Raw genomic sequence first — 15,056 nt, 5'->3', positions numbered from 1 at the left:
TGACGTGTCAAAGTCACGAGAGTTGAATAATCAAATGTATTAAAGTAGGGGTGGTCAAACGTGTGTCAACCAGGAGTTCACATACTGATTAACATGCCTTCATGTACATCTCTGTATGACGACAGTGAAAGTGAACTGGATTTGATGAATTCAAAGATAACAGGATAAAAAACAAAAAACAATGTTTGGTGTTTTTATTCCTCTCGCATATTAAATAAAACACAGAGCAGATCTGGCAAATCAAACACACTAAAAAGTAAATCAAGTGACTGACACATCTCTTTGTTAACCACTTTGCCCAGACACACTTCTTGTTCCAGTATTCAAGCACGTGATCAATAAAGAAAAAAAGCAAGATGGAGCAAATTCCATCATGTTGAAAGACTGTCGCAACCAAATTATCCCACAGACGCTGAGCTGCACGGTGTTGTAATCACTGCACTCCTATTTCAATCACTGCAAATGTCACATCAGGGGGGTGTGATGTCTGCCTGCATCCCCTCCTCTCACTCCCTCCTCTGCTGCTCCTCAGGCATCATCACCATCACCTCCCCCTCCATCACCACCTTGTCCTTGACGGAGCACGTCACGGCAATGAAGGCGAATGACATCTTGATCTTGCGGACTTCAGCTTCAGCCAGCACCTCCTCGTCGATGTAGAGTGGCGCCGGAAAGCGGATCTCCTGGTAGAGGAAGACGCAGCCGCGGCCGGGCATCCTGGTGCCAAGCACGGCGGAGATCAGGCCGTTGATGAGGACACCATGGACGATGGGTGTCTCGAAAGAGGTGGTCCTGGCGTACGCCGGGTCCAGATGGAGGGGGTTGGTGTCGCCCGTCAGCTCGGCGAACAGCTCCACGTCACGCGAGGAGAAGGCTTTGGTGAGGGAGGCTCTCTGGCCAACGTGGAGCGACCGGTAGGAGGGAGGAGCAGCTGTGATGGACGAGAGGCACAGCCGGGGTTTATTGAAGATACTGCTCCACATGAAACTCATCCTGAGGAAAACAATGCTCCTCTTTCTCCTCCCTCAGTCCAGCTGCAGCTCTCGGCTGTTTCCTGTCAGTGCGAGCAGGAACGGAGACACCTGAAGTTGACAGAGGAGAAAGGCCTTTATTGTCTGAGAGGGAGATTTACATTCACAGCTTGTACAAATTAGACACAGACACATCAGATAAACACAACACATTCATGCCTCGGCTTATACTAACATACACATGTATGAACTCACACTGATCTATACAACAGTGTCAACAAGGCAGTTTGTTCAGGGCTGCTGTGTCAGGGGGGACAAAGTGAGCTCTTCTCATGAATCCTGAGTCCTGAATCTAAAACCAGACAAACTGTAATGTGCAAAGTAGATCGAGGGGGTGATCAGCATATTTTGCTATTATGACATCAAGGCGCGTAACAGCTCTTTCGTGTTACGCCTGAGAGACTGGTAGAAGGAGAATGATGTGTTTCAGAGGCATTTTTGTGTTGGTAATTGTGGTTTTGCTGGAGATAGTTAAGATGCTTAAGAGGCAGAAGCAACAGTCCAGCAGACAAAAAACACTTTCATTTACACTCAACTAAATATATCTAGAGCAGAATCCCAGGCTGTGTCCTTCAAAGTTAGAGACCTCTGACCTGACACAGAGACACTGATGTCAGTCTGAATTTATCCCTCGGCAGCTGATACAGTACATAAAGATTACTACTGGACACTGAGCTGAAGTGAAGTTGACTGACCTGCAGCACTCTGAAGGCACAGGCCTGGTTCTGGTAAGAGCCCAGCAGAGTCAGGGAGCTCCACAACTTCACCAAACCCCTGAAAACACACATGCACGCATATTTTAAGAGAACATATACTGTAGTATAGGAGGAGTGAAAATTTCTTCCCATCCTGCTGCTGAACTCACCTGCTGGAAACACGCAGAAAAGCCGTTAGGGTGTCTTCATCGTACTTCAACAGGTCAAAGGTCAATGCTGCTCCCACCTGAAGCACATATATATAAATGCATGAAAAGCAAAGAATCATACCTACATTTTAAGTGGTTTTGGAGATATTCTGCGAACCATCAGACAAAAACATAACGTCCCCAATCACAAACACCAAAAGGCTGCGACCAATAACTATTTTCACCACTGAATAATCTGCTCATTATTTTTTCAACTTGTTTTGTCTATAAAATGTTTGAAAATGATGAAAATGCCCAGTATAACACACCAAGAAGAAAAGCTGGGAATAAACAAATGTCTGGTATTGCAAAATTGATTGTTTTACGTTAAACTTCAGGAGGTCTCCATTCACAGGTCCTCACAGCGTCAGAGTAGATCACACTGTGTCGAGCTGAGGTGGGAATCAAACGGTCAACTCTGGCCGTGTTAATGATCTCACCTCTCCGTACAGACTCTTCAGTCCTGTGATGATAAACTGCTTCAGTTCAACAGCGCTCAGTCTGGTAGACTCATTCTCCAGCACACTAAACACACACACATACGGATGAATGTTTAGTTACTGAAATATTATTGACATGTACAGATATTATGGATACACATCTATATAATCTTTTAAAGCAGAGAAACCACAATGTCAATAGAAATGTAGATGATTTTATGGAGAGGTGACTAAATGAAAGAATTAAGTATAAAGAAATAAATAATTTTGTATGTTTGAATTATCATCCAGCCTGTCTGTCTGCTGAATAGACACTGTGCATGTAAAATAAGCATGTCATGGTGACTTACAGGCAGACCTTCATGTAGTGGTACGGCGAGGCGTTCTTCAACACGACCCGTTGGTAAAGTGCAGGTTTGTCCTTATTGTCAGCGCCTCTCATTCTAACAAAGCATCAGTGACTCGGACTCCAAGAGGTGACGAGCAGCAGGTCGATCAGCTGACTTCAGACTACAAAAATGAACTGCTTAAGGTTAAACAGACATGAACTCAGCTCAACATGATTTTAAACAGCTCTGATTGTTGGGTGTGTATTTGTACGTATATCCATCGATCCTACAGCAGGATCCAGTGTGTGTTACATGGTTCAGGTGATTGTTTTGAGATTGAGGTCTTTAGGTCGAGGTCTCTACCTAATTCATTGACCTTTTGTTAACAACAGAATTAAATATGCACAAGCCTGTAAAGGATATGTATGAATGTTGCCACTTAAAGACAAAATGCGACGAGGCTTTTCTGTACAGGGCTGAACAACACCAAACCCACCCAAACATGGTGAAAAATAATGGGAAATGTTGTTTGAGTTGTTTGTCCAGCGTCACTTTCTCTTTCGTATTTCACGAAAACTTGGCCCTTCTCTGCCTCTGATTGGGTCAACTAACCTCCTAAACCTAATCTAACCAAACAAACCAACGAAGGCAACGACCACCAGCCAATCAGAGGCAGAGTGGTGACACTATCATGCACACTAACAGCTGAACATAGTTTGTACACACAAACAACTAATAAACACGGCTGGCAAGATAGCAGCTAGCCACCAAGCTAAAGCTGTCAAAACCTAAAATATTACGCATTTCATTTACAGGCGCCGTGAAAATGTCGGACATACTGTACACGGCTGAACAACGTGAAGCTACAGCTGGCTAACAAGAGGTCAAACAGTAGCTAAGTTAAATGAACTAAGCTAGCTAACTTATGCTACGCTAACTCGTAGCTGCTTCACTAAAAGATAACCACAGCTAACAGTCAATAACGTGCTGTTTGTCATAATTAAAATTTACAAAGTAACGTCTAGCAATCTGCTCACCAACTACATCAACGTGGAGAAGTGAAAGCTGGTTATGAAGGTTCGCCGTCCATGCCAACTTTGAACAAGTGCGCAGCTTCAGCCTCAAAGACGCGCATGCGCAGTGATCACATGCAGAAATGTCCAAGAGGTGCAAAATAGTAGGATGTATCACTCTGTCACAATATCGAACATCCACAAATAGACAAATAGACTTAACTGCGTCTCTGCACAGACTCCATTCTATCACATAACAAAATAATTCTGAATTTAACATAATATTTAGTTTATTGGTCCAAATTACTAACTAAGATGCAGTATATTGAAGCTAGTATTGTTTAAGCCAAAAAGATTAAATGTTCCCGCTGTGGAGTGGTACATCCCTATTATCTATTCTTTGACATTCTTGCTAAAGTTGCAGAGATGTGTCGCCACCCAGCGGCCTATTGGTGAATTACTACATGTAAAAACAAAACAGCAATCAATCAATAAAATAATCACTTTCACACTCCACGTACAGGTTCTGAAATCATTTAATCACCTCGTTTATCACACTGCTTTTAGTAAAATTAAATCATTCTGCTAACTTTCTCTCAATACATTTTCTCACTCTGAAATTCACTCTGAATGTGCTTTGTGTGAGGTTAAATATGCAGTTGGTCCACAGCAGAAGCTATAGCATGAAACAAGAGACATGATGTGTTTTTCTGAAATCCATATGTACAAAATCTCAATATGGAATATTTCATTCAACATTAACATTTAAAGCAAAGACTTCAGCCTCTTGCGTGGGAAGAACCAAACAAGTAAAAACGTCAGAAGTATTTGACCAACTGTCTCATTTCTGTGTGTTCATTAATTTTCAGTCAAACACCGTCATAGAAAACTCTTTTATTAAACTATAAAAGAGTCTCATCACCTTCATGAAACCTTGTTGACATGATTATCCTCATCATCTTCATCTTCATCATAACTGTCATTCTCCTTTCCTTCACTATCCATCATGAGGTCATGGGTCAGCATACAATTCAGAAGTTTCCTTTAGGAAAGTTTCTTAGCGTTTTCACCATTGACTTCCTGCACAGACAGGAAGCTCATGATGAGCTGGGCAGCCTTCCTGGGTCGCTCCAACGCCACAGAGTGACCGCAGTTATCCAACAGCTCCACCTGGCAGTTTGGCAGCGCCGCCTGCAGCACCGCCGCCCCTGAAACGTCCACCACCTGAAAGAGCCGCCAGGTTCATTAGCAGGTTATAACAAAATTTTATACAGAGGATAAATCCTGAAGACTTTGGAGTTTTCCTCTGGCATCATCATGAGGTTCACATTTGTGGGTTTGAGGGAAATGTGCCACCTTCCCATCAGCCTCAGCTGTACTTTGTGTTTAGTGCTAATTAACAAAGGGTAGCACGCTAAGCTACGATGGCGATGGTGGGAAGGTTCAGCCTGAGACCCAAACTTGTGTAGTGGTGCAAAGTAACATTACTTTACAACAGTAAAGTACATTAATTCAAGTACTGTACTTAATTACAAATTTGAGGTATTTCACTTCAGTATTTCAACTTTCTACTTCGTCATACTTCGAGTCCATTACATTTCAGAGGAAAATAATGGATTTTTACTCCACTATCTTAATTTCGTAGCTATAGTTGCCACTTACCTTTCAGATCAAAACTGTACACACAAAACATATGACCAGTTTATAAAATATGACACGCTGTTATAAATTAAACAACCAAAAAGTATATGAAGAAGCTAAAGTAAGCTAAAGTACTGCTCACATGTTAATGCATCAATGATAATGACACAGTAATAATTTAATAATAACAGGCACAGAGGCCAATCTGTACAGAAGGTACTTTCTGAAATGCTTCTTCCATCCTTGCTTGCTGGGTTGAATCAGGTGAAGTCCATACATGGAACTGGTTGGTCACATGTTGAGCGCTACCTGATAAAAAATGTGATGCCAAAAAAAAATTGTCCTATAAATCAGTTTTTTTGGGAACATCTATTCAGCTGTTGTGCCTTCTTCCTTGCACATATCTGACCGTCGCTGCATCGCTGTGAGTCATGTATACCTGGTCTTCCTTCCCCCAGATGACCTGCACAGGTGATGTGATCAGATGCAAGTGTTCCTGCAGAGAGTGACGAGACTCCTCCCCGACGATCTCCATGAATACTGAGCAAGACACACAAACACATATCACGTAAAAAAATGAACAAAGCACATGCAACAACAGTTAGTGAAGTAGTGACCCCATTAGCATCCACAAAGTTGCCACTAGTCTGGTCTTTGAGGTGCTGAAGGGCTTTTATTGTGAAACACCTGTGCAGGCAATGATCAGCTTCACAGTGAGTTGAAAAAGCAGCACAATATACAGAAAAAGTGAAATTAATGTGGAAATGTACATTATTGTTGAGGCTTCGGGGAGCTAAATGCAGTGCTACCCGCTATCTGAGAACGCATGGTTTATTAATTAGAAGAATTTAGCATCACCATTAGATTACTGCCCTAACATGAAGGACTGTAACAGACAGGGCTGTTCTGAGGAGAGGAGAGGAGAGGAGAGGAGAGGAGAGGAGAGGAGAGGAGAGGAGAGGAGGTCAGAGAAAGGTCAAGGTCAATTTTATTTATATAGCACATTTAAAAACAACCAAAGTTGACCAAAGTGCTTTACAGACTTCTAAGCACTACAAAAACAACACACATGAACATAAAATGAAGAAAGGCAATATATATGCAGCCAGGATGTCAACGCCCAACCGAACTGAAAGCCACTGAGTAAAGATGGGACTTCAGCTGGGACTTAAAAGATTCCACAGTCCGAGCAGCCCTAATGTCCAGCGGCAGGCTGTTCCAAAGTTTAGGGGCTGCCACTGAAAAGGCTCGTCACCTTTAGTCCTGAGTCTGGATCTGGGGACCTCCAGGACCACTTGACTGGACGACCTCAGGTCTTTAATAGGTTTGTGGACCTGAATAAGGTCTGCTAAATAAGGTGGGGCCAACCCATGTAAATCTTTAAAAACAAGAAAAAAAACTTAAAAACTGCTGTAAAATAAACAGGAAGACAGTGAAGCAATGCCAAGACGTGTTATATGCTCCCGCTTTCTAGTCCCGATTAAAAGCCGAGCGGCACCATTTTGGATCAACTGCAGCCGGCGGAGAGAAGACTGATCGAGGCCAACATACAGAGAATTACAGTAGTCCAGCCTGGTCGTGATCAGAGCGTGAATGACTCTCTCAAAGTCACCGCGAGGAAGGTATGGCTTGAGTTTGGTGAGCATCCTTAACTGGAAGAAACTGTTTTTTAACGACAGTGCTAATCTGTTTGTTGAAATTAAAGGCACTGTCAAAGAACACACCCAGGTTTTTAACAAAGGGATGAGTGACAAACCCTGAAGTGCCAAGAGTGATAGCACAATGATCCAGCTTGAAGGATGAACCGAATACCACAACTTCTGTCTTGTCTTCATTAAGACAGAGGAAGTTTAGGCCCAACCATGATTTTAAGTCTTTTAAACAGTTAAACAAGGGTTCCAGAGAGTCCACACAATTAGCCTTTAAGGGCAGATAGATCTGAATGTCATCAGCAAAGCAGTGGAACGAGATATTATATTTTTTAAAAATTGACCCCAGGGGCAGCATGTAAAGGGCAAATAATACAGGACCTAATATGGAGCCCAGCATTCACCAAGGCGAACACAGAAGCTCCTGTCAGTCAGATAGGACTCAAACCATTTAAGGGCTGTTCCCTTTATGCCCACACACTGTTGCAGCCTCGATAAAAGAATGGCCTGGTTAACTGTGTCGAAAGCTGCCAACAAATCTAAAAGCACTAAAACTGCAGAGTTTCCAGAATCAACTGTTAACAGAAGATCGTTAAAAACTCTTAAAAGGGCAGTTTCAGTACCGTGGCGTGCCTTAAAACCAGATTGGAATTTTTCATAAATACTAAAATCATCTAAGAAAGTTTTCAGTTGATTAAAAACAACTCAGAAAGGCAGTACTGGTGCTGGATCTGAGCAGACTGACCTTCTCTGTAGAAACCATTGTTGGGGATCCTGTTGTCAAGGAGACCCCGCATGACCTGACAACACACACACACACACACACACACACACACACACACACACACACACACACACACACACACACACACACACACACACAGGGGTATTTGTATTGCATACAGTATTTTAGCAGAAAGAGCAGTAGCAGTACGAGCTGTGGAATACTAGTATTGCTAACAGTAGCTGCATTGATATGTTGATGCTGCATATGGAGGAGGCAAGTTGTGTGAAGCGGTTTAGTCATGGCAGCACAGCGGCATACCTGCCGGGGGAGGTTGAGGGGGGTGTAGCAGCAGAGTCTCAGCATGTCGTCCAGCTCCTGAGGGGTGGAGGGGATCAGAGGGATGGACTCCTTCTTCTGACTCTTCTCCATCTCCCTCAGACGACTGATGAACTCAGATTCTGTGGGATAAACCAGACCTGGAGGAGGAGGAGGAGGAGGAAGAGGAGGAGGAGGAGGAGGAGGAGGAGGAGGAGGAGAAAGGCGTATCTGTAATTCTGCTTCATGACACAGTGTCAGGTTTGAATCCTGGAGATCGGATGTCTGCTGAGTTTACCTGCTGGGCAAATCAAAGTGGTGCCGGACAGGTGAGCGGAGTAACGGGCAGTGTAAACCCCTGCGACGTTCCCACCCATCGATGTGCCGATCAGGTGGAAGGGCCTTTTATCCAGGCCAATACTCTGCACAAACTGCACAGAGAGACACAAACAGAGACAGGTGTTATCTATGTATCATCGGTCAGGGGCATAACAGTTCATCCATCTGCTCAGAGCATCTGTGCAGTGGCTCTTGATGTAGCCAGATTCGGTCGGTCAACACAGGTTTTGGTTGTGGCCTCTGCACAGGCAAGGCGGTCCCAAACCTGGCAACCTTACTGTGATTACAAAATTTCAGGAAGCTGCAAAACTACATGTAACTCCTCCTAAAACCAGAAACTGTTTCTGTGTGTGCACGATGAAACAGAAAAGGTATACAACACATTAATTATTAGGCTTTTATTTTTGAACTTTGCACAGAGCCAGGCTTCCTCCTGCTTTATGCTAAGATAAGCTAACCACGTCCTGACCCCAGCTCTGTACTTCACGCATAACAAAAGACCGATATTCATGTACACAGGAAGGGACAGAGTATGTGTATTTCACAGAACTATTCATAACGCAGCTACAGTAATCGGGGGAACGGCTCACAGGGATCAGTCAGCTTGCAGGGCAAAGCTGAACAAAGGTGAACCTTGACCTCAGATCACATGTCGAACCACAACCAAACCACAGCTGCCAGTAGTTCATGGTCGAGCAGCTGCCAAAGATAGACTTCAGGATCAGGAATGTGAAGCACATGGAGGTTTTCTTCACTCACACACACACACACACACACACACACACACACACACACACACACACACACACACACACACACACACACACACACACACACACACACACACACCACACACACACACACACACACACCTGGTGGATTCGGGCGACCTGGCCCTGAATGCTGTAGTCCTCTGGCCCGGTGCGGCTCGTCCCCTCGTGGCCCGGCATGTCCACACACACCACATGCTGGTTTTTGGGGAGAAACTGGAGGAGAAAACAAACACACTCAAATGAAATGATTCTCACTAACTCTGAGAAGGATTCTGAAAAAGACAAAATGAAGCACACGCAAAAAAAACAGAACAATACTGTCGATTTTTCCCACAATGCAATGCACAAAGGGCACTCACACTTCTTTGCGTGTGTGAGAAAAACTCTCTGTACCTGTATGTGTGTGTTACCTTGATGACAGGCAGCCACATGTCCTTGGTGGCGGAGAAACCATGCAGCAGCAGCAGCGATGGCGTGGCGCCCCCTGGCCTCCCGCGGCTGGCATAACAGAAGCGGTAACTTCCACTGTGAGAGTAGCGGACCACCAGCCCCAGCCTGCGACGCCAGTACCTGAGGAGGATTACAGCAAGACCATCAGGAGCTATTATGTGTCATCTGAAAATGCATAAAACTAGATTCATTTTTGGGTGTAAAGAGGTTGTGGAGGCACACACGTAGCCGCCGTAGCTGACATACGTCTAATTCTGCTTTACATAAGGTCTGACACTACAGATACAATGTCTGTCCAGAGGGTGGCGCTAGAGGAAAGCTCAGAGGGTTATTACATTTAAATATTTCACTCCATGGGATGAGGAATGTGATAAAGAAATCTCATTGAAATGTGGTGAAATAAGCTGCTGAGTTACTGACTGTCACTCCGGATCAAAGTGTTAAATGGACCGACGAAGCAAACTGACATCTTTTCAGGGCAAAAAACATTCTCGGTTTTAAACGCACTTTTGTGAACTTGGCTAGGAGTCCAGATTGTTTTTCATTCTTGTCTCTCGCTGTCCTCCTATTTAAATGTCTTCCTGTATTTTTAACAGGAAAGAAACCCAAAACGCTGGCTGTAATGTTGACTGCTTTTTTGATGTATACTCAGGTTCTCTGAGTAAAGATATTCTTTCACAGTACTCATGTGATAAGCCTTATCTGTCAAACTGAAATATCTGGATGTGATAGGCTCAGACTTTTGGACTCTCTGTTAAATCTCTTATAAAATCTTGTGAGAGTCCGTCCATGAGGACCATGTGTCTCTTTCTGTTCATTATGAATGTTTTTTCCTTTCTGTTTCATCTTTAGTTCCCCCTCTTAGTCCTACTGATATTATTTCTACCAAATCTAACCTTGTGTCACGTAACATTTCAGTGATTTGTCACGTTTAATTCCCTTCACAAAGACGTTACTATATGACAGTGACTCAGCACCAAGTGTGTGTGTGTGTGTGTGTGTGTGTGTGTGTGTGTGTGTGTGTGTGTGTGTGTGTGAGAGAGAGAGAGAGAGAGAGAGAGAGAGAGAGAAACAGAAATGATAATCTGCCAAGGAGCCAACATGTATGTTTTATTTTACAGGTTGGTCAAAGTGCAGTAGGCAAGGTCACGCTACAATCCTGCTCCTTCACAATAAAAGCGTACTTTGGACCGGTTACACTGCAGCAGAGCAGCAGCCTGCAATGCACAGCTGAGCAGACACGTGACATTCTGCCATAAAATTTGCATTAAGTTAAGGAATTTTAAATCATAAAAAATATCCGTGACTCTGCTGCCCACAATGAGTGATGTAATGCCTTCAATTGCCTCCTGAGGGTGGCACTGGAGGAAATGCTATGAGGCCAAAGGGTTCACCCTCTGGAGAGAATCAGCAAATTTAAAGGAAATCTGGTCAGTAAATGTTGATGTTTGTTGCTCTGGACCAGGAAGTTAGACAATCTTTTATATGCATATAAAAGCAAGACAAACAAGTAAATTGGAAAAGTTAATTAATCAGTTAATTTGAAAACTGAACAAAGAAGCCGCAGAGGACTTTTATATCACTTTTTTGTACTTTAATTTAGTTGTATTTCTATTCCTGCCTTGTTTCACCTGAGAGAAAATGTTACTGGTAAATATTGGAAACAAGCCTGTGATGCAGGAACTTTACGGAGTTAAAAAAGTTTAAAATATAAAGTCTTGTCAAAAAAGGTAAAAATATTAGAAATTAATAATATGACAACAACAACAATATAATAACAATAACAATAGCAATAAAAAGAAGAAGATCCCATGACAGGAAAATGATCAGAGAGGTTACTGAATTTGTTTTTACCAGTTGTAGGCTTTCAGGAGCGTTCCAGGCCAGAACAGGAAGGAGGTGATGAAGGCCAGGATGGGGACAACAATAATACCTCCTGATAGCAGTACAAGCTCCATCGCTGCACACTCCTTCAAAAACACACAAACAGATGTCAGCGTTTGCTCTCAGATCAGTTTCTGGGTTGCGATCTTGACCTGGTGTCCCATCAGTTCTGCTGCTACTGACCTCAGAACAGCACAGCGGTAAGAGTTGAGTAAAACCAGGACATTATCATCTCCAGGGTCTCTATGAATACTGAAACAGTGCTCCAGTGAATTCAGACGTGCTTCCTCTGACAGACTAAACCATTCTCAGAACAGTCAGACAGACATATCAGTTTTATTTATGTACGTTCAGTTCAGACGTAACACTGCGATTGTCTTTAAACTAGCTTAGCACAACCGAGGGATAAGAGGGAAACTGCTAGCATCTATCAGCTCATTTATTCTTACCCAGGTGCACCCGAGCAGGTTGATCTATATAATATATAAACATAGAGGTGAGGTGGGAATGAGGTGGTAATGTTTTGCAAAGCTGCTATAATTAACAAGGTCAAAACTGAACATGGATGCTTTGAACCAGTAGTGGGGAGCCGCCCGCGAGGCAGTTCATGAATACAAAAAATTATCGAAGAAAAAAAAAGAAAATAGCATAAATAGTAGACTAACACATCCTTTAGGGTGGTCCCTGAACATAACACCCATCTAGCAGTTATGCTATATCGATGACATGCATTATGGCAACTGTCATGACAACAAAAGTAGATGCAGAGTGTTTCGCTTTCCAAGAGAAATAGACAGACATTTATCATTTTGGTTGAAGCAAAAGGCAAGTCAGAAATTAATTTGTGGGGACGAGCTCGCAGTGATGAAAAAGGTGGCAAACACACAGCTTTCATGAGACCACATTCTGACAAAGGCCGTGGCATACAGGCAACTTTTGTGGTGAGCATGCTAACAGTTAGAAAGCTGAAACCTCATTCAGAAGGAGAATTTGTGAAGCAGAGCCTTGTTGCTGCTGTGGAGCTGCTGGAACTGGACAAATTAAACTGTGACAAATTAAACCAAAGTGTCCGTTTGTCTGGAATAATTCATAGAGATGAAGGGAAAGGAACCTCTTAGAGCTGAACCTCAAGCACCAGCAGCTCTCAGCTTCCTGCTGTCAAATGAGAAATCAGCTGAAGTGAAATTAAAGCTGTGGCAGCTCGAAAGAGGAAACACTGCATGTTCCTGCTCTGCAAGAGCTGCACCTATGATGACATCTGAACAGGCCGCTGTGCGTGAAAACTCCTTCAGGCATTTGGTGAGAGGTTTCAGGACCTGAACAGTCAACAAAACAGCTGAACATATTTGATGGAAAGCAATGATGAAGATGTGGGATCTACCCATTCTGAGGAGACGTGCACTGAAGTTTGCATCTCTGTTTGAGACAACCTGCTGCTGCGAGCAGCTCCTTTCTCTTGCAGGGACTCAGTTCTGCTCAAGACTGACTGCTCATCCTCATCCTCCTCTTCATCATCACAGCCCTCTGACATCAGACACCTCGCCAAACAGAAGCGGCGTGGGTTCAATAATTTAGTATGGCCCGCAGAGGATGGTATAAAAAGTGCCCTGCCTTTGACAGGAAAAAGGGGTCTCACCCCTGTTTGAACCAGCCAAACTCCATCTGATCACGTATAATCTCAAAGTTACATAAAGTTGCATGAAGTGAGTCCTCACTGGCAGCCGGGAGGTGACTGTGTCAAAGGGCAGGACAGGAGCGGAAGCCGCCGCTTCCCCTGAACAAACCCATCGCTGGTTTCCTGCTAGTTTCAGACTGAATTTATAACCTGCTGAAGGTTTAAAGCGGCTTCGTGAACCAGCAGATAAAACATGCAACACCTAAGATCCTGGATATGATCGTCTGTAAGTCCTTTTAACATCACATCTCACACATGATCACAACATGATGGACAGCGCAGGTCAAATAAACACCGACAGTCTGAAACGACAGACAGCTGCTAAATACGGACATGTTCATGGTCATTAGGCCTGTAACATGTTTCTTATAAGCTGTACAGGAGTGGGCACCGTACCTGTCTGCGTCCTCCTCGGTCTGTCAGAGAAAGCTGTCCTCCATTCAGTCCGCTCCTCCTCCTCCTCTTTCACCCAAATTACACAACAGCCTTTCATGTGCGCTTAAAGGCAAAGTGCAATGAGAGCACCGCGCTGCGTTCACGCACTGTCGGAAATACCATACTGTGCGGGTGCGTGAGTGTGGAGTGCGTCCACACGAGGGCGCCACCGTCCAATGTCTGTATTTTGGATATATATATGTATATATTGCACAAGATAATTGCTTGGATGTAATGTATATGAACAAACATTAAACACAAATAACGCAGTGATGCAAATAGTAGGTTTGTGATGCTGTGATGTGAAAGAAAAGAGAAAGAGTTAAATGCCCTGAGAACATGTTTTCTCAACCATCTTTTACTATGAGCGGCGGGATCCTACATTAACATCCAACTATCTGCCAAAGTTATAAGAGACAAACAAACAAAAGTTTCTGTATTATTAGTTTTGACTGTGTTTTTTTCTCACAGGGGCTCAGCTGGGAAATCGGAGATGTTGTATGTACCATGTACCAATCAGGATTTAGCATCATTTGAATACTTAAATGAATGCTTAAAAAGTGATGATATGTCAGCGTTGTGTTGAACTGCTCCTGAAAACAAACAAACAAACAAACAAACAAAAGACAGTTATTGCAGATTTAATTATTGCTTATGTTTGTCTTGTAGCTAATTTTCTATGAAGGACAATGGTCACATTTATATACTTCTTGAGCATTTATCTGTTTGCTTATTTGTTAAAGTTGTTACTGCTTTTGTTTTGTTGTATTTGACCTGTGTTGTGCAACAGGTGACACTTACTTTACTTCATTTGTTTTATTTTTCTTGCATATGTAATTATGTCCATATGCACCCTGAGGGGTCAGGAACATCTGTGTTTAAGGTCTGCACTAACCCTGAGAAAAACATCTTGTTTTTGGTCTGTTTAGCTAAAATCTACTAATTTCCTCCCATTTAGTTTCAAAAAGTAAACAAAACCTGCCTTCAGTAAACGTAGTGCATCACTGCAGACACACAAATGAGAATTTTCCATTCTCAATAAACTGGATGGATGAAGGATACGATTTTGGATGTACAATATTTATAAATGTAACTATTCAAAAACCAGATTTGACAATCTTAGGTCTAACCATGTTGGATAATCTGTATATAGAAACAGAGGAAGTGCTGTTACTCTGAGATCCTCTGTAAACCCACCCTTATCATGCTGGGTGCTATTAAAGGCCATAAAACTCTGCTTACCAAATAAATTTGTCTCAGTTTGGGACTAAAAATATCCTTTTCTGGCTTTTCTTTCATGGTTCAGGAAGCGGTTGTCAGACGGTCAGCTGGGTGATGCAACTGCCCAGGAACGCTGGCCGAGAAACCACAGGGATACGTAACATTCCTGCTGGGAGTAGGTCAGCACACACATACATCAATGGAGGTTTGTGATCCTCCTTCTAAAACTA

The 15,056-nt window shown here is 43.1% G+C and overlaps 3 protein-coding genes across 4 annotated transcripts; all 3 read right to left on the bottom strand.

The window, feature by feature from the left end:
- Nucleotides 1-180: 180 nt before the first annotated feature.
- On the bottom strand, nt 181-3,846 carry rpp14 (ribonuclease P/MRP 14 subunit). Its single transcript, XM_070958950.1, has 6 exons — nt 3,742-3,846; nt 2,726-2,885; nt 2,376-2,460; nt 1,897-1,973; nt 1,727-1,805; nt 181-1,082 (listed from the first exon to the last, which is right to left on the bottom strand). The coding sequence occupies exons 2-6, from the start codon at nt 2,815-2,817 to the stop codon at nt 1,026-1,028; spliced, it is 390 nt and encodes a 129-aa protein (XP_070815051.1). The 5' UTR covers nt 2,818-2,885; nt 3,742-3,846; the 3' UTR covers nt 181-1,025.
- On the bottom strand, nt 507-992 carry LOC139328880 (hydroxyacyl-thioester dehydratase type 2, mitochondrial-like). The gene has a single exon (XM_070958948.1). It carries the CDS (start codon nt 990-992, stop codon nt 507-509), a length of 486 nt encoding a protein of 161 aa, XP_070815049.1.
- Nucleotides 3,847-4,235: 389 nt separating the features above from the next.
- Nucleotides 4,236-13,648, bottom strand: LOC139328841 (monoacylglycerol lipase abhd6-B-like). 2 transcript variants are annotated; one of them, XM_070958874.1, is made up of 9 exons: nt 13,567-13,648; nt 11,466-11,581; nt 9,572-9,731; nt 9,261-9,374; nt 8,348-8,480; nt 8,053-8,210; nt 7,753-7,807; nt 5,798-5,898; nt 4,236-4,941 (listed from the first exon to the last, which is right to left on the bottom strand). In XM_070958874.1, exons 2-9 carry the CDS (start codon nt 11,567-11,569, stop codon nt 4,762-4,764), a joined length of 1,005 nt encoding a protein of 334 aa, XP_070814975.1. In that variant the 5' UTR covers nt 11,570-11,581; nt 13,567-13,648; the 3' UTR covers nt 4,236-4,761. The 2 variants fall into 2 exon arrangements, with proteins under 2 accessions (XP_070814975.1, XP_070814976.1); XM_070958875.1 differs by lacking the exon at nt 13,567-13,648 and adding an exon at nt 11,679-11,704.
- Between the last annotated feature and the right edge of the window lie 1,408 nt (nt 13,649-15,056).

Source organism: Chaetodon trifascialis, chromosome 3 (assembly GCF_039877785.1).
Source record: "Chaetodon trifascialis isolate fChaTrf1 chromosome 3, fChaTrf1.hap1, whole genome shotgun sequence".
Classification (NCBI taxonomy): Eukaryota; Metazoa; Chordata; class Actinopteri; order Chaetodontiformes; family Chaetodontidae; genus Chaetodon; species Chaetodon trifascialis.
The sequence above is the reverse complement of the archived record's forward strand: the minus strand, read 5'-3'. Positions and strand labels throughout refer to the sequence as shown.